Source organism: Myxocyprinus asiaticus, chromosome 6 (genome assembly GCF_019703515.2).
Source record: "Myxocyprinus asiaticus isolate MX2 ecotype Aquarium Trade chromosome 6, UBuf_Myxa_2, whole genome shotgun sequence".
Taxonomy (NCBI): Eukaryota; Metazoa; Chordata; class Actinopteri; order Cypriniformes; family Catostomidae; genus Myxocyprinus; species Myxocyprinus asiaticus.
The window spans coordinates 24,676,755-24,696,450 of NC_059349.1; the positions used below are offsets into that span (position 1 = coordinate 24,676,755).

At 36.2% G+C, this 19,696-nt stretch overlaps 1 protein-coding gene across 4 annotated transcripts in view; it reads right to left on the minus strand.

Moving 5' to 3' along the window:
* Nucleotides 1-1,798: 1,798 nt before the first annotated feature.
* Nucleotides 1,799-19,696, minus strand: part of tox (thymocyte selection-associated high mobility group box) — an 89,095-nt gene continuing 71,197 nt past the window's right edge. For all 4 annotated transcript variants that reach the window (XM_051700796.1, XM_051700795.1, XM_051700794.1 and 1 more), the window contains 6 exons: nucleotides 15,184-15,435; nucleotides 13,319-13,549; nucleotides 10,829-10,909; nucleotides 7,918-8,274; nucleotides 3,529-3,677; nucleotides 1,799-3,333 (listed from right to left, as the gene is read on the minus strand). In XM_051700796.1, coding sequence (XP_051556756.1) covers nucleotides 3,297-3,333; nucleotides 3,529-3,677; nucleotides 7,918-8,274; nucleotides 10,829-10,909; nucleotides 13,319-13,549; nucleotides 15,184-15,435 — 1,107 coding nt within the window. In that variant the 3' untranslated portion in view covers nucleotides 1,799-3,296. The remainder of the gene's footprint in view (nucleotides 3,334-3,528; nucleotides 3,678-7,917; nucleotides 8,275-10,828; nucleotides 10,910-13,318; nucleotides 13,550-15,183; nucleotides 15,436-19,696) is intronic.

The following is a 19,696-nucleotide window of genomic DNA, read 5'->3' on the forward strand; positions in this document are numbered from 1 at the left end:
GCCATTGAAAAAAAAAAAAAAAATGAAAAAAGAAAAAGAAAGAACTCCATGACAATGAGCTTTGATGTTAGATAAAAACAGGGAGATGTACAGATTCAGATAGTTTATTAAACCTTAGAGACCGAAGCATTCATATTAATGATGTTTATTTTTAGTGTTTTAGGAAGACACTGGTTATGAAAACCATTATTGTATATGTATATTTAGTTTTATGGTGAATTTTGGGAAAACTTTGCAGATTTGGTTTGGTTTTCAAGGTTGCAAAATTTCTGTTATAACTTATCTGTCACAAATTATTTGGCATGGTAGTCTTTTTCATTTAATTGCAGCTGGAAATTGTCCAATCAAGGTTTTAGTTCAAGTGACTAAGTTTAATTCTCGCTTATGAAACAAGACACTTAGGTAACATACAGTACTTTGCTTTACCTCAAAATACAACTAATAAAGCAATATTAGCTGTGCATAATTGATTTAAGATTTATATTGTCTTGATCCAGAGAGACCTTTTAATAAAACCTGTGGCAGTAAATAATTAACCTGCCACTCTCATTTTCAGGTCCATTATTAGGAACACAATGGTCCTAATAAAGTCCCCGGTGTGGTCTTCTGCTGTTGTAGCCCATCTGCCTCAAGGTTCGACGTGTTGTGCATTCTGAGATGCTATTCTGCTCACTACAATTCTACAGAGTGGTTATCTGAGTTACCGTAGCCTTTCTGTCAGCTCCAACCAGTCTGGCCATTCTCCACTGACCTCTCTCATCAACAAGGTGTTTCCGTCCGCAGAACTCGCGCACACTGGATGTTTTTTGTTTTTGGCACCATTCTGAGTAAACTCTAGAGACTGTTGTGTGTGAAAATCCCAGGAGATCAGCAGTTACAGAAATACTCAAACCAACCCGTCTGGCACCAACAATCATGCCACGGTCGAAATCACTGAGATCAAATTTTTTCCCCATTCTGATGTTTGATGTGAATATTAACTGAAGCTCCTGACCCGTATCTGAATGATTTTATGTATTGCACTGCTGCCACATGATTGGCTGATTAGATAACTGCATGAATATGTAGATGTACGGGTGTTCCTAATAAAGTACTCAGTGAGTTTATATGTGTGACTGACCAGCAATGAAAGAAAACAGTTACATCTCAGTGGGAATCATTCATTCCACAGTTCCCATGAAGAAAGGAGAGAAAAAGTAGATGATTTTGACAGGAGGGACATTAGAGTGTCCTCTGATTATCCCTCAACAGTACGTATTAGGTTAAGTATGTAGAATGTAAAAGTAAGATTATAGTCAGATTTGGAAACATTGACTTTTTGTTCCAAATTACTTTTGTTCCATTAGTTTGATGTCCTTAATGTTTGTGGATGATGGAGACATAGGCTTTATAGATACAATCTGTGCAGAAAAGCTGCCATACACAGCAATTTATATTTTAGTAGGACAAACACTAAAGAACACTTCCATTTTAAAGCAAGATTAATACATACAGTGTTTAGTCTCTGTGTGACTGTGAGTGAATCAGACTCTATGGCAGGGCAGGAATGTGGTCTTGACACTGGTTGGTTTATTTGAGCTGTGTTCATGGTTGGAAAATCAATTATTATTATTATACTCTGCATCAACATTGCTGTGACACAGTTATGAGATATAATTGAGGAAGAGAATGTGTGTTCATTATACATAAACTTCTGTCTGTGTGTGAGGAATTATGAGAATAAAAATGTTTCAAATAAATTCAATCTAAATATTTTGAATTCCTAGCAAAGAACACACTTGACCCAAACTGATTATTTACTGCACAAAAATGCAGGTATGCCTTTATTTATTTTCAAACACAATAAAAACTAAATAAGAATTATTCACATTGTTGCCTGGATCAATTCTGTCAAAACAAATGAACAGAAAAACATCTCTGGAACTCTAACATAATTACTCAAAAACACCTACAGTTATTTTTTCCTTCATAAATAGGCGCAAACAAGTACCATAAAAAGATCTCATATAGACACAGTGTAGAGGAATAGTAAATGATCAGCCATATGCCAGGATTATACAGCAACTCTCCAATCTGCCACTGTTTCTTCTAATTAACACCATATAAGCATCTGACAGTTTCATACACATAGTTTGGATGACATTGATCAATATGCCAGAAGTGATACAAAAGAAGTATTTTGTGTAATACAAAATAAACTTTTCTTTAGTACTTTGCTTAATTAATCATTTCATGCTACCTCGCAGATTGATGGAATCAACCTTTACTTCAGTAAACTTGGGAAAAAATACTTCTTTCGTCTCTCGTTATTATTCTAATCAGCGGGGACTTCCGATGCCAAGAAATGACCCCTCTTGGCTAATTATCCCTTTTCGAGTTTTAAATGAACTGGTGTGGTCCAATTCAAAATCATATAGTTACTAGAAAAAAAAAAGTTTAATTCTTATACTCTAGGAGTAACACAGATTCTATTTACAGCTTGAAACAAGGGCTGAAACAACCCATCTGGTCGTTCATAATGTTCCTATGAGCGACTGTTTTGTACTTGCAACAGAACTCTGTTTCTAAGGCAGTTGACTAGAAAAGATCATTACAGTGGGGAAGAATGATACAACGAGAAAAGGTGTGTGAAAGGAGGGGTCGGAGAGGGGAAAATGCAGGAGTCATATCATCCACATTCTTTTTTGTGGGTTTTTGTTTTTCAGATTGCGATTTTTTTCCTCTTTATACAGTAAAAGAAGTTCTGTTTTGGTTTTTTGTTCCGCTGTTTGTCAGCGAGAGCTTGGAGTCTCTGACACACAGAAGTAAGTGCTTAGAAACCGATGGATTGACACAACCGTCCTGCAAGGCAAATTGACCTACGCAGTTTTCTTAAAACCATGAGCAATCTCCAATAAAACACACATCTACAGAGTTTTTTATATACTACCTCTTATTAGGTACGTAACAAGGACCCAAACAAGAGGAGGGCATTAAAAGACAATTTCATTAGAGAGAGGTGATTGCATTTAAAAAAATGTTAGCATACAATTTACGTTCATGCTTTGATGATTTTAATTCTATTTTAACGATCCAAAATGTCTGAATGTCAGAAGCTAAAAGGAGATACAAATTCCAAACCCACCAAGGTAGGGTGCACTAAAGTGTGAGTCATGAGAAAGAAAGCATTCAAACAATATTTTGCTGATGCGTGGATTGTGTCTAGTCTAAAATAGGGCCTGAAAAATCTGGTCCTGAACAGCTGTACTGGGATGAGGAACTGCCTTGGTCCTGTGAGCATAAAGCGAGGGTTTCGATCAGGTCAGATACAGGGCTTTGTCCCTCTGCAGAGCTCTACGGAGGGAAATATACACACATCAAAATGGCCGCCACAAAAATCAGAAGCACTAACTTGATACAGCTGTTTTTGAGGACACCTTGAAAAGGTTGCATTAAAATATTTTCTGAAAGAATTTCTATAATTTTCTGGATGATTATGTTAAGCATCCAAGATTTATTTTAATGGGTGGGGGAGCTTTGAGCACTTACCCGTTGCCGCAGTAGTCAGACGTCCAGTCCAGACCCTGGGTCGGTCCATTCCTGCAGCCGGTGCGGTAGTCCATTGAAGGGGACAGACCGGGTGCAGCAGAGGATGTGACATTTACCATGCTCTGATACTCTGCCTGAAGAGGGAAACCCTGAGAGGGAGAACACAATGGAAAATTACATATTAGATTTTACATACTGCAGGTCCCACAGGCTCATAGTGCAAATTGGAATTTTTTTGTACAAATTATTACATATGTCCACAAAATTGGTAGCACTTTGATGTTACAAATGTATTAGTACATGTAGAAATTAACATTAGCCAAGATTAATAAATGATGTAAAAGTATTGCAACCTTATTGTAAAATGTTACCCAGAAAATCATTACATTTAGCACAATGATAAGTGAGATATTAATGAAACAATATGTTGAGCTGAATCAAACTCTGGGATCTGAATGCCGAACCAGCCTTCCTGTTTTTCCTGGAGAGCGAGATTGAAAAACCAGACTAAACTACAAACCCACTCGTACAATTTAATTCCACATAGCAAACATCCTACAAGATGTGAAGTGGACATGATGACAGTGTAATGCAACCAGCCTCAAATGAGCATTAATAAGGAATTGCATTCAGTGGTTGGTTGCAGGGGGTGAGGCTGGTGGGGGTAGATGAAAAATAAATGAAGCAGATATTCTAATTTGAAGACTTCTTCTCTGTTCTTAGCCTATAAGAAAGACTGCATGTGAACGGGAAGTTAATCTCAGTGGTACACAAGAGAATCTGCCTGAAAGAGCAAGACAGCAGGTGGCTGCGTTTTTTTCCCCCTCCAGAGATTCTACCTATTCATGAATTGTTCCTCAAATTCTTCTCCTTCATTCGATCACAAAGGCTCCATCTGCCCCTTTGTGTCCCCCCACACCCCCCCAACACCGCCCCACCTACCCCCACCCTGCGTCGGCTCACAGAAAAAGTTGAACCGCACGTTTTTGTTTGCTCTCCACAAATATGCAAAAATAAACGAGGATTATTACTCCCCTTTGGATTTAAAAAGTCTCCCATACAGGCAGGATCTGTGGAACAGGCTTAAGAACTCCCCACACAGAGGAGAGAAAAGCCAAGTTTAAGTATTTGTACTCTCCTCCAAAAGATTGACATACCCATACAAGGAGCCCTGTGGTAATCTAAAATTGGACTTCAGACAAATTCACACTTTAATCTGCATGAAAATTAGACACTTTTTTCCTTATGATGTTGATCATCCACAGCAATAGTTCATTTTCCTGCCGAGGATTGATAAAAAGAAGCACATGAAATTCAATCAAGTAGTTGCTTTTTAAATACAACGTTTCCCAGAATTCCCAGCGGGCACAGGAAGACAATCTTGCAACAACAGGCCTTTCATATTCAAATACAGATGCTTCACTTTTTCGTGGCAACAGTTTCAACTGGAAATATGTGTTTCATAATTCAGTCTTTGATGGAATCAATAAAATTGCCATGCACTTCCACAAAACAAAACAAAAACAAAACAAAAGCAAAAAACAAAAGTTAAAAAAAAAGTTAAAACAAACAAAAGCAAAACAAAAATGTATAAAAGCAAAAAAAGTAAAAAACAAAACAAGACATAAAACATAAAATTTAGTAAACAAATAAAACAAAAAACAAAGTAAAAAACAAAAAACACAACACACCTACAAAAATAACAATAAGAAAACAAACGGACAGTTGACATTGTTTATTTCATAATGCACAGCATTGTCAGTGCAGCGCATCCCTCAGTTTAAGATCAAACTCCTGTCATAGGATAAGAGTGTCACCTGTTCTCCTTACCACCTAAATCATCTCTCTTTATGAAGCTAACCCCTCTTTTTTGTGCAAGACAATGTGATTCTCCGCCCTCTCTCTCTCCACCCTCCCTCTCTTTTCTACAACACCAGCCAGTCCTGCCTCCTAGCTGATGCTCATCTCTTAAAGAGTTTCAAGGCACAAGGGTGCTATTCATTAGGACCTCATTACAACCTCATCTCAATCCCACTGAAGTTCCAGCACAGCTCAGGGCTATTAAGATGTGAAACGGATCAACGAGGACTTTTTCACCATCACCGTGAGTGCTTAAGGAGACTAAGGCTTCAAACCTCTCCTTAACCACCTCTATTTGAGATCTCTATTAGGGTAACGAGGGTTTAATTAGCACTGGTGCTAATAATAAGTGCACTCTGGATTGACAAAACTAGCTGTTGCTAACACAGGGCTGCAGTTGAAACACCTTCTCCCTCCTCACATGTTAAAGCAGAGGAGGCAATAACCAAATGAATGCTTTCAAAGAGATCATTTTCTATTTAATTAGATTGTGTGTGTGTGTGTGTGGGCAGGTTTAAGTGGTTTACAATAATTTTTTTTAGGTTACAAACTGGTAATTATGCTATAAATGTGGTTTATGAGGACATTTCTAGTGTCCCCATAATTCAAATCACTTAAAATACATACTAAACGAAGTTTTTTTTGAAAATGTAAAAATGCTGGATTTTTTTTTGTTTTTTTGTGAGGGTTAGGTTTAGTGGTAGGGTTAGGGTTACGGGATAGAATCTATAGTTCGTACAGTAAAAAAAATCTATATGTCTATAGATATGTCTATGGAGAGTCCACATAAGGATAGCCGCACCAACAGGTGTGTGTGTTTGTATGTGAATTGGTAAAGCTTTTATTTAGTTTCTCTTCTTTGCTGTTATCTACTCTGCTGGAAAATCTACGTTAGCTTAAGCTGGTAGCTGGAACATTGTAGCTGGTCATTAGCTGGTTATTATGTGGCTGATTGACCAGCTACCATGTTAAAAACACAAACTTGACCACCTAAAGATGGTACACATGACTAGCTGGTTGTTGGTTTGTTCCTGGTTCAAGATTGTCTACAAACTTGGATCAGCAAGAAACTAGCCACCATTTATGTTGGATTTTCCAATAGGGTACGTCCTATAAAAAGTATTTAAAAAATAAATAAATAAATAAATAAATAAAACAGTAAAATAAAAGCCTTCTTCTATACACTTTAGCAGAGAACTAATTTCATTTCCTTCACCCAGTCTGAAAAACTGTTTTCATCAGATAGTTGCTGCATTTTGTCTTCCACACTGATGTATTCATCAATCTCAATGTGAAGTTTTTTGTGCAACCTTAAGTCACATCCAAATCCTAATGCATCTGTTTATTACAGAGAGAAAATTGAAAATCTGTCTGTGTGATACGCTGGGATTTTTTTTGCACAGCGTGGACATAAAACAAGCTGGCAGATATTAATGGTTTCTCTCTTGACCTCATTCGCCAGCACGAGAGATAGGCTGAAGGGGCCGGAAATGATGAAAAATGAAACGGTACAGCATCTGCTGCATAAACAGCACTTCCTCCACTCTCACATTCATACGCACACACATACTGTTCTACCATAATGTAGAATGGAAATTGGAGAGCATCAGACAAGCTGGGTTCTTGAAGAGGTTATGGAAAATAGACTGGTGGAGGAGCAAACCTCTTAATTGTCCCGACCCGTTGTCTGTCATACCTTGTTTGCAACCCATTTTACTTCTGTAATGTAATGTATTTCTATTTGAAAAAATATTTTTTTAAATGTAGGACTTGATTTTATCCAGCGGGAATTCATTAGATCATGTTAAGTTGTCTTTACACAGTTCATGGCAGGTGATTGACAGTGAGGGGCTGAAAAATGAGAGGGCTTGGTGACAAAGTTGTTTTAAAGGTGGAGCATTATTTCTGTGGAATCATATGCACTGATTAATCATTTACAATAAGACCAGGAACTTGTAATAATCAAGCAAATAGGGTCAATATTGATATTATATTGACTTGAAGTGTGTTTTTGAAGAGTATGGACCCGGTTTACATCCAGTATTAAGATACGTCTCAGGTGATCCGATCACATGTAGTCAGGCGAGACACATTGCTGTTTACACCTGGTCACATAAATGCATCTCCTGTGACCACTTGTGTTCGGATTTCAAGATGACATACATCAGTCACTATATCATTGTGTTACTGCATGATAATAAACCGCGAAAAAGTCAGAAAAAACAAATAAAGTGCAAACAAAAGCAGCACACAACCGGCAAAGTTTAAAACTCTTGTTGTAGCTCAGTGGTTGATTGACAGGTAAGGGGTGGTGCTTTGCTACTGTCCGGGATGCATTGAGGACGTATAGCGTTTACACCTCAAATGTGATGTGGTCACATGCTTTCTCATTTTCCTGTGTATGTGTGATGCCGATAATCTCAAAATTAGTCGGCCTGGTCGATCTACTGGTCTAACACTAGCAAAGGGCATTTATGCATTGCTATTCAGTAACCATTGACAGGGTAATGTATTTTATTTGTATCTCACCTGGGCCATGGAGGGGGAGTGCATGGACAGAGTGTGACTGCTGAGTTGCTGTTGCTGCTGGTGGAGGCTTAGGTGCTGGTGTAAAGGGGGGCTGATCTGCAGTGGAGGGGGGGATGAGCCCGCCATGCTGCCCATGCTCACTGCTCCTGGCATGGACACGTTAGGCCGGGACGCGCCACCTCGGGCTAGGCCTTGCTGCATTGGGGGCAGGTGAGGACTGAGCCCTGGCTGCTGGTGGTATGGATGACCCATGTAGAGACCTGGGTGAGACTGGCCTGCCCCGGAATAGACTGATGGTTTGGGTACAAGCATCTGAGAGGCCTGTGATGCCTTCACATCCCCTGGGTCATTGTAGCTCTAGAGGGGGAGAATAAAATAAACTTTGTAGCTAAGACTGCCTAAAATTTATTTTTTCTACCAATTCCAATTCTATTTCTGCCAGTATATCTGGAAAAAGTAATTTTCAAATCAGTATCTTTGTCTTTTTTTTTCAGTAAAAATATCTAAACACCCTTATAAGAAGATCCATTTACTTGAGAAGCTAATTTTGCAAGATAATAAGACTTTTCACTGATATATCTTGAATTTAGTTGATTTTTTAATATCCCATTGGCAAATATATATATTTTTAATTTTGTTAGATTTATGTTTAAAACAAGAAAAAAACTAGTTGCCACTGGTGTAAAAAACAAACAAACAAACAACAACAACAACAACAAAAAAAAAACTTCAAGACATTCTCTATACTGAAAAAAATGTTAACCTGAGAAATGTGCTTCATGTGGTAACATCTAAATTAACTAGTTTCATTCAAGTCAAAAACATAATTTACTATGACTGAATCAACCTGACTACATTAGGTTACACCAACAAAACTCATTTTTAAAGGTAAGATCACGTAGAAATAGCTCATTAACCCGTAAAGGAATAGTTCACCCAAAAATGAAAATTCTCTCATCATTTACTCACCTTCATGCCATCCCAAATGTTTATGACTTACTTTGGGTCTGTTCTCACCCAAAATAGATTAGATCACTTCATATGACATATATTAAACCACTGGAGTCTTATGACATTTATGCTATGTTTATGTGCTTTTTGCAACTTGAAAATTTTGCTCACCATTCATTTGCATTGTATGGACCTACAGAGCTGAAATATTCTTCTAAAAATCTTTGTCTTTATTCTGCAGAAGAAACAAAAAGTCATACATATCTGGGATGGCATTAGGTTGAGTAAATGATTTTTGAAACTACTGGGTGAACTATTCCTTTTAAATGCATATCTCATGTCTTTAGTGACCCAGGACCTCATTCCACCCCCTTTACTTCATCCATTTTTTGTAGCTACGCCCTAACCTCTATTGTATTTAGTATATACCTCTACGATATGTAGTAGTTTCACAATAAATATTTGCACTTCCATAAACTATTATTTTATGCTTATTATATATCTATATAAGTTTACAATAACAGGCTATCTACTTTTTGTTTATTACAAAACAAATGACTACAATATCATGTCAAATTTCTGTGCAACGATGGTGAATTATCAGTATCCATATAAGCATATAACATATGCGTGTACACATACCGCACATACACTATGTGGCCAAAAGTTTGTGGACACCATATGTGCTTGATGAACCTTCAATTTAAAAACCATAGGCATCATTTTCCCCCTTTGGTGCAATAACAACTTCCACTCTTCTGGAAAGGCTTTCCACTATACTGTATGTAGTGACATGGCTGCAGGGATTTGCTCCCATTCAGACACAAGTGCATCACTGAGGTCCGGCACTGATGTTGGGCAATGGGGCCTGGCTTTCAGTTGGCGTTCCAATTCACCCCAAAGGTGTTCAGTAGGGTTCAGGTCTGGGCTTTGTGCAGGCCAGTCAATTTCTTCCACATCAGACACACTAAACCATTTCTTTATGGACTTTGCTTTGTGCACAGGGGCATTTTCATGCTGGAATAGAAAAGGGCTCTCCCCAAACTGTTGCCATAAAGTTGGAAGCACAGAATGCCCTAGAATGCCATTGTTTGGAGTATAATTATGATTTATCTTCACTGGTATTAACAGAGTAACCAAACTCTTTAATTAGAAGTGGGTGTCCACATATTTTTGCCCATATAGTGTATTATACATGCTATTTGTTCCTTTAGGGGGAGCTGTTTCAGCGATTGACTTGATTTACATTTGACATTGCTATTTGATGATGAGGCAAAATTGAAGTAAACTATAACAAGTATAACACATGAACAGTATGATATAGCTATTGCCATTTGGGTGTACTATTGAAATTATGTAAGTTGTACATCTATTTAAACTCAATATGTGCTGAGAAAATACATGTGTAGCTTATGTGTTATGTGTAGTTCAATATGTGTTTGACAGCCAGTTATGCATATAAAATTTTAGCCTAGAATTAATGAATCCCGTTCTATCATATACTGCATCATCTCTTTGATATACGAGAAATAATATATAACAGAATATATTATATTCCATTGTTTTCTAATTATCTTAAAAAGCTTTGTAAATTGTACACTATCTGGATATTTTGTAGCTCAATCTGTAATAGATATACATGAGGTATGTTAAAATGTTTGGCGAAACACCCATGAATTTAAGAGATAAGGTAACAATTGCAGGTTACCACTTTTTACAGTGTCTTATTATCTTACACAATTTTGCATCTCAAGTAAATGTATGTTCTTTTAAGGATTTTTTAAGATTTTGTATTTATTTATTATTATTTATTACTAGAAAATAAGACAAAAATAGTGACGATGAAAAAAGTATTATTATTTTATGCAGTGAAACAAGAACATCTGAAAATGTGCCTTCTCAATAAACATGACCATTCTCAAACACATACACATATCATAGCCCACAGTCATTTTGATACCTGAGACACAAGACTTGCTCTGTAGGCAGCCAGCTGTTTGAGGTACTCCTTCTTTGCAGTCTCTGTTTTTTTCTTGTACACCTGCCATGATAAAACAAACAAACAAAGAAAAGAATATATTAAGGCCACAGCCGTTCTCCATGTTCCTGTGCACAATTATTCTTAGAAATCTATCTAATGGCAGTCCATTTATGAGCCATAATGTGTAATTGTTGTTGGAGCACTGAAATGGTGCTTGAGTGCAGTCCACTTTATCCATCGCTTGTTCTTCTGCCTTTATGGACTGTTCATATTTCCCCTTTCATTTGGGCCATATGTGTAATTATTTGCCCATCAATACATCTGTGCTGTTATTACCTTGACCAATAGACCTCTACTAAAAAGAGATGGGCAAAAAAAGACAAGCAGAAAAAAACAGCAGAGAGACATGATGTTCTTTTATCAGGCAAACATCCTCTCCTGAGTAAAAGTACTGTTGAGTGTTTTCATCAGCTTCACTGAGTGTTGTACATAATAAAAAAGACCACCAATCAACAACTACAAAAAAATAAAAGAGACTAGTTTTTTTACTGTTTGACTGTTTGGTGGTTTCAGTAAGACAGAGAGATGGATACTTTCAACTGTTTTTATTCTGAAATCAGAAGCTATGCTGGTAGTCATGCCATTCTTCAAAAGCTAAATTCAAACCTTTAAAAAGAGTTAAGGTGTTAAAGTAGTGCTAATCATTTTTGTTGTCATGGCTTGCTGTATATATATATATATATATATATATATATATATATAAAAACTTGAAGATGAATGAGGGGGTAACATTTTACAATAAGGTTCCATTTGTAAACATTAGTTAACATGAACTAACAATGAACCAAACTTATTAAGAATTTTTAATCTTAATGTCAATTTCAACATATAGTAATACATTTTTAAAATCAAAAGTTGTATATGTTAACATTAGTTAATGCACTATGAATTAACATGAACTAACAATGAACAACTAACATTGTTGTTCAACAACAAAGATTAATAAATGATGTAAAAAAAAAGTATATTGTTCATGGTTTGTTCATGATGCCTAATGTATTAACTAATGTTAACAAATGGAACCTTATTGTAAAGTGTTACCAGAGAGGAGATTAAAATGTACATATTTACAAATTTAGGCTACATAAGGTCCAATATTACACTTTGATATACACTTTTGTTCCTAGTTTTGTTGTAATTCACAGAAAATAATGCTGTTGTAGCATCTAATATTAATTATATAATATTTTTATATAGCAAATTAGAATAAATAATATAGTCTAATGTTAATTATAATTAATACTTGAAATATTACAAGAAACTACTGAAAAAACTGTGCCTTTCATTTCTCAAGATACACAATTTTTTAGTAGTTTCTTATATTTCAAGTACTATAACAGGGACTATTGATTTTAAATGGCCTTGTGCCTTAAGTGATTAAAACTACTTCAACACCTGTTCAAAATACAATAAAATCCAAAAAAAACTCCAATAAAACAATTTAAAAAAAAATGCTGTTGGGCAAGTATGTTGTATATAGCCATCTGTTGACTGAAAATAAAAACAAACATGACAAAATGGTATCATATTCTGGCTAAATATGTCCTGAAACAGTGATCTGAATGATTACCAGACCACACAAATCCTTTGTGTGACATGCTTACTTATAAAACAAAATCTCATATAGTGCACAGTTTTTCACACCTGGCTTTGTTAAGACTTCCCCCTACATGCACAACACCGCTGATGTTAGACCACAGCACACAGACTGCACAGATAATGTTATTGTGTAATTGCACAAGGGGAAATCAGCAAATGTTCTGACCAACATGTGCGTCATTACATCTGATGCAGTAACAAATCATTATGTCAACATCCTATTGTACACAGTTGATAATACCTTTAATAAATAATACTACAGATAGTATGTATAGAACTGCACTCACAATGCCTGGTTAGCAGAAACAGCCCTACCTACCTGCATTTTCCTTCAGTCTATGAGTCACCCACAAGATTTCACAGATAAAGGGAAAGTTTGCACGTGAACGAGGTTTAAAAGTGTGGTAAAGGGGTTCTTTAATTTGTTCCTTATTTGAAAAGTTTTACCTCTAAAGAAATGAATAGTTCTTTAAAAATATGTTTAAAACCATGTACAATCTCATGAGATAAAGACTCCAGTAGCATAATAAAAGCTGTTTTATTTTACATGGAGCTGGGCTGCCTCACTGGGGCCACCATATTGAGATCATATGACCAGCTGAATAGTACTTGCTTGCGTACCGTATATTTGAAAACTTGGTATCTTGGTAATCCCCCCCCCCCCCGTGCTGACTGCCAATAGCACATTTCCCTAAAACTAACTGAAAACAATTACTTTTGCATAATTCTACAAGTCCAAGATGACTGCCATATCGGTCAGTCAAACATAAACATAAAATGACTGTGCACCTTCAAAAGAGAGATAGTCACCTGTTTTTGTTCCTCCCCTAGACCGTCCCACATTGAGGCCACTATTTTGGAAACCTCTCCGAATGTGGCATTAGGATTTTGGCCTTTAATAGCTGCCTGGGTGTCTCTGAAGAACAGGGCGTAGGCTGACACTGGCTTCTGTGGCTCGTTGGGGTCTTTCTTCTTCTTCTTCTTGGGGGTTTTGGGTTTCTTGGCCATGTCTGAGGCTGCTCTCTTTTCTGCCCCATTCATCTGAAAAGAGAAAAGCTTATTATAGTAAACAATAGATATCTAATTAGATTTAGAATTAGATTAGCCACAATAACAGCTTTATGAATGAATCATCTTCATAAAGCTAGTTAGTGAGCCTTGTCTCCAGTGCCTGGAGCTAGTTTCAACTTTTAATGACTACTGTGCATTATTTGTATATAAGCATGGGCAACTCATAATTGAGATATAATTGTGTGTGTTTAGAGCGCGTGACATTTTTAATGCTGAACCACTTCTGTGCACTGCAAAAAATAATTTTCTTGCTCAGTATTTTTGTCTTGTTTTCCAGTAAAATATCCAAACAGACTTAAAACAAGACACATTTACTTGAGAAGCAAAATGACATCTGATCAAAAAAATCTTTTTGTTTTTGTTTTAAGGATAAACCTCACTAAATGTGGTCAGATTTCTTTAAAAACAAGACTAAATGACTTAATTTTTTATTTTCTTGTATCGTGTTTTAAGGATATTTTTATATTTTTGTACTGGAAAACAAGACAAAAAGAAAATGAATAAGGGGCTGTTCACACCAAATTAGTTCTTCATCCAACTGTGCTGTTTTTCTATGTAAACATGCGTAAGATGGATGTCTTTGACTGTTGTGCCGTAGCTTGCTGTTTTTTTCCCAGCACTGTGTAGAGGATTGCCATGTTTTTTAGACACCATCTCAGGTTAAGAAAAAAAAAGATTCTTTAAATGTACTGTTCTTAATCCGTAGGCAATTTGTTTTTTTATTGTTTTAAGAATTAACATCACTTAATCTTGTTAGATTTCTCTAAAAACAAGACTTATGTCATTGTGCTTCTCAAAGTTAATGAATTTTGTTTTAAGGATGCTTAGATATTTTTTCCACCAAAAAAAAAAAAAAAAAAAAGACAAAAAAATAAATAAATAAAAATAAGCACGGGACTGTTTACACCGAATGCATTTTGTTTTTCTCTGTCTGTGCTGTTTTTCAGTCGTTTTCCAAGTAAACATGCGCTAGACTGACATCTTTGATCGTTGCGCCAGGCTCGCTGTTTTTCCCACTGTTGTCTCGTGCAGGATCGCCACGTTTTTAGATGCCATATCAGGTTAAAAAGAACAGCAACTTTTAAAAACATCTGATGTTTGATGCTCATGCCATCTGTTACAGGGCTACCTGTTCTTCAATTCTATTCTATTCTAATCGATTCTACTATCAAAATGAATGTTTGGGAGTCTAAAATGTATATTTCCTATTGACACACTAAAGCTGAAGATATAAATAACCATCTTAAGACAAATGTTTTTTTTGTGAAACATCTTATGTGTCTAAGAATTTTGCACAGTACTGTATAAAAAATATAAAAAAGGCCACACTTTCCAGAGGCTCGGTTTCGATGTGGAGTTTGAGAAAATGTGCTGTATTTGGGCTGTGGAGAACAGACTTCAGGCAGATCAGCATCTTAGCAAATCTATGTTTAAGGAAACATGGCAATACAACTTGCTGAAAGGTCAGCAGTGACTCATTCCTTTTAATACTCTGCATTTTGCCATAGATCATAAAAGTCTATGTGAGAGTGCATGTGCGTGTATGTGAGAGGAAGATAAGCTTTTATATTCATGAAATAGAGCTGTAAAGCTCCCTTTCTCACCTTGGCAGCATCATCTGCATCGTCCTCATGCACTGAGCTGGAGGGGGAGGGTGTGGCCGACTTGCTCTCTGGTGGAGATGGGGAGCCATGGGTACCATTGTTGCTTTTCAGCCCCAACTGATTATTGAGTTGCGATTGGTTGATAGTGGACAGCTGACCTTGCGGAACCATGCCAGGTTGGACCCTGGGTCTGTGTGTGTCCACCTGATGGTGGCCGCCATAACGGGAGTCTGAGTTGACCATTTGCTGCATCTGGAAGATACCAACAAATCCAGACTTGAAATAAATTAACCGAATCTTTCAAAATAAAGCAAACCTCAGGCATTTTTGTTGGTTGCAAGTTCAAAAAAAAAAAATTGATAAACTGGCACTACTCTCACTGAGATTTTACAAAAGAAGTTCCCTAAAGATCTATCTTCTGCAAGGCTGTAGATATGCAGATAATTCTAATGTTAAAGCAATAGTTTACTCAAAAAATTAAATTCAGATTTTTTTTTTTTTTACCTCATGTCATTACTTCGTCCTGTTCCTCACACAATCACTATTTTATGCCTTCAGAAGGCTTGGCATATAGCAAAAATAGTTATTAAAGTCGCATGAACAACTTTTATGCTACTTTTATGGTGTATTTTTGCCTTTTTGGAGCTTGACAACCCCAGTCCTCTTCAATTTCATTATACTGAAAAGTATATTGCACAAAGTGGCCAGGATATTCTTCAAAACATTTACTTTTGTGTTCCACAGATGACAGAAAGTCATACAGTTTTGGAACAACTTGAAAGTGAGTAAATGATGAAAGACATTTTTGGGAGGACTATCCTTTTAACTAGCACTAATTTGAATAACTGATATGTCACTTTTCAGCTGTTGTAGTAGGGTGTAGAAAACTTTGCTTTTGAACACTGTATCTTGGAGGTAAATCACTTCTGACAAGGACAAGCCCTGTAGCTGTAGTCTTTCACCTGATACTGTCTGAAGCAACAGGTGACCTGAAATGTACCTTACGCCCACCATTGTGTCGAGCACAATGCCCTCAACAGATGGAGCTTTGGGGTTAGAGGCCACAAGCATTTACCTGAAGGACAGGTGATTGTCTCGCCACTGGACACTCATTAAAAAAAAATTATTAAAATAGATTTAATCGAACTGTCTCTTTTTTTCAAGAAAGCCTTTGAGAGCAATGCAAATGGAAAGATTTGACACATATTTCTTAGTCAGCTGACAGTAACATGGGGAAATGTCTAATATTTGAAAGTCCATTACATATAGGAATCAATGGCACTACAAATGAAAATGTATATTTTTTCAATTTCAGAAAGAAATGTGTGTGGTGTTGCCCATGCAAAAGTTGCAGCCACGATGCTAGGGTGTTGTGGGTGGATCGTCTACTAGATGAAAATATTCAGTCTGATTGAAAAAATATTCTTTTATATGCCAAAGTTTCAAGTTTGATTAAAGGAATATTCCGGGTTCAATGCAAGTTAAGCTCAGTCCACAGCATTTGTGGCATAATGTTGATTGCCACAAAAAATTTTTTTGACTGGTTTCTTGTTTTCTTAAAAAGAAAAAATCAAGGTTGCAGTGAGGCATTTACAATAGAAGTGAATGGGGCCAATTTTTGGAGAGTTTAAACACAGAAATGTGAAGCTGATAATTTTATAAAAGCACTTACATTAATTCTTCTGTTAAAACTTGTGTATTATTTGAGCTGTAAAGTTGTTTAATTCATTGTTTTTACAGTCGTTTTAGGGTTTAGTGTTTACGGCGTTACGTCATCATGGCAACATAGTTCTAAAATCGTCAATAACATTTCACAGAAAAGGTTAGAAAGTGATTTTATCACACTTAAACCATGTAAACATGCATCTTGCTTACATTTTGTGGCTATACTTTTGAAACTGTTAGTATTTTAATGTTTACGGTTTGGCCTCATTCACTTATTTATTATGGTAATCAACATTATGCCACAAATGCTGTCGATTGTGCTTAACTTTTATTGAACCCGGAATATTCCTTTAATACTTAAAAAAAACAGTTACCTTGTTTTAAACTTGATTTATCAATTGAACACAGAGTGTTTTTTCAAAGGCATGTCATGAGGTATCTAAAAGACTGTCCATCAATTTACAAGAATTCAGTATGTATCTGAAAGCAAAAGTTAGTGTTATGAGATTACATTGGTATTTGCGATGGGATGAGACAAATGCCATGTTGATTGGATGTGTACGGCTAATGATGTGACATTAAGCAGCAATAGAGAGGAACATTTCCAATCAATGCGGTTTTAGAGGTTAACTGACTAGTCATAAACTGATACTGGTGAAAATGTCAAGTTCTCAGGAAATGCTGGAAAAAGCTCACAATGGAAAACGGTTCAAGAGAAAAAATTTCAGGGGTTCCATTACGATGTTAATGGACAGGAGGAAGTTTCATTTTTCGATGAAATGCGTTCGCATTCATACACACCCTAGACTTTCACCCACTGTTGCACTTGTGTATATGGTTGAGTGACAATAAAGAGATTTGACACCTTATTAATTAGCTCTGTTTGCAGTATTCAAACTCTTCCCACTCAGTTTCTTGAGAAACATCTGTATATTGTTGGGGGGCTTTTTCTTTCCTCTAGTTAACCAGACAATTCACCCTTTGTGTTATAACAGGGTAATAAGATAATGTGGTCAGTTTGTGGTAGAGAACACTCAAACATAAAAACCATGTATGTTCATAAAGGTCACCTTTCTTTTTCTCGGTAAACCAAAACTTAGAGGCAGGACAAGCTTTTTGAGTTTTTAAGTGAAGTCGAATACAACATCATGTTTTATCAAGGCAAAACCAGTGAATCAAAGACTACTTGTCAGACTCTTAAATCCAATCCAAATTTCCCAAATGTAAAAAAAATAAATAAGTAAATAACTTTTTACGGCAAGAGGATCAACATGGCTTCAGGACAACACTGATTTGCGTTTGTCAGAGTGAGCTTATGATGGTACAAGCTCACCATTAATCTCAACTACACAGAGGACAAAGGCTTGCCAGGGATGAATAGAGGTCACGTGACGAGGTCACAGACAAAAGCCCTAAAGATTGCCTGTTCTGCAAATTTTAAGTTTTAAATAACAAATGGCTGGCTGGGCTACCTTTTTTTTTTCATCAGAGCCACTGACCCGTGCTACAAAGGAGGTCATATACATTTGATATCAATTTCCTTTAAATTATGGGGCAAATTGTAATCACACTTACAGTAGGGGACTATTTGCATGCTTATATTCCTATAGTTTGGGACAGAGATGTATGAAAGGGAAAAGAGAATCCCAGCTTTTGCATTTCCAACGACATTTTAAAGGGAAGAAAATAATGTCTACTTTACGTTGGCTGTCACTTCAGGGGCACTTTCATGTCCTTCTGTTTCCATTAAAAAGGTATAAATAGCTTAAGTGCTGGACTAGATCAGAGCCAATTGTTTGCTCAGGGTAATAAAACCACAGTCCAATGATAAGGACTTTTTCAGGCAGATTAATGAGGCTGTATTTCATGTCATTTTGTTAGACTGTTACACTGTACATCTGTAGTATAAGCTAAAATACACACTACATTTTCGTTTACACTTTTACTCATTAGAATGTAAATTATTCATTTGAAATACGATTTTATCCTCGCATAATCTTGGTTATTCAATTCTTTCTCCACGAGTTCATTTGATTTCAAAATGGCTGTGTCGTTTTAGTAATAATAGCTTGTCAAAGTCTGTATGATGGAAAACACCCAATATTTATGACAAGCAGAAGAACATATGAGAAGTGAGGTCATTTGGAATATAAAATCTTAAAAGGCGTATCATACCATCTGTCATTTATACATGCCAGAGTTTAATTGCTCTTGGGTGAATTTTATATAACTGCATGCAAATATCTCTTTTTATCTCTTATTAAACTTCACTGTAAATGATCTATCCATAAGCAGTCTATTAGAAGTAACTATTACACAGCATGGCTTTATAAATCTTAACTACATAGTTTTAGTAATGCTTCTGATATATTTTTCTCCATGTTCTATGTCAATGCCTGCAAATACTAGTCTCTTATTAAACTTAAACTTAAATGATCTATGCATAATCAGTCTGATAGAAGTAACTATTAGACTACATTGTGTTATTCAAAAGTACATGTTCTATATACTGTAACTGCATGCATATACGTGTCTCTTATTAAACGTAACTGTAAATGATCAATGTGTAAGCAATCTAATAGAAGTAAATCCTGCTATTTCATGTCAAGCTGCACTTTCAAGGTCTCAAATGTGCTAGTTTTGCAGCACACAGCAAAGTGCTGCAAACTTTAGGCTTTACAGCAAATTTACAATAAATGGAGATTTATGTCCATTACTGTCTCTTTTTTATTTTTATTTAGGCCAGTGCTGGATGTGGATTTAGTGGCTTTTTGAGCTGATGATGGACGATGTGACTGCTCTTTACCGCTCTCACCCTCTCTCTCTCTCTCTCTCTCTCTCTCTCTTT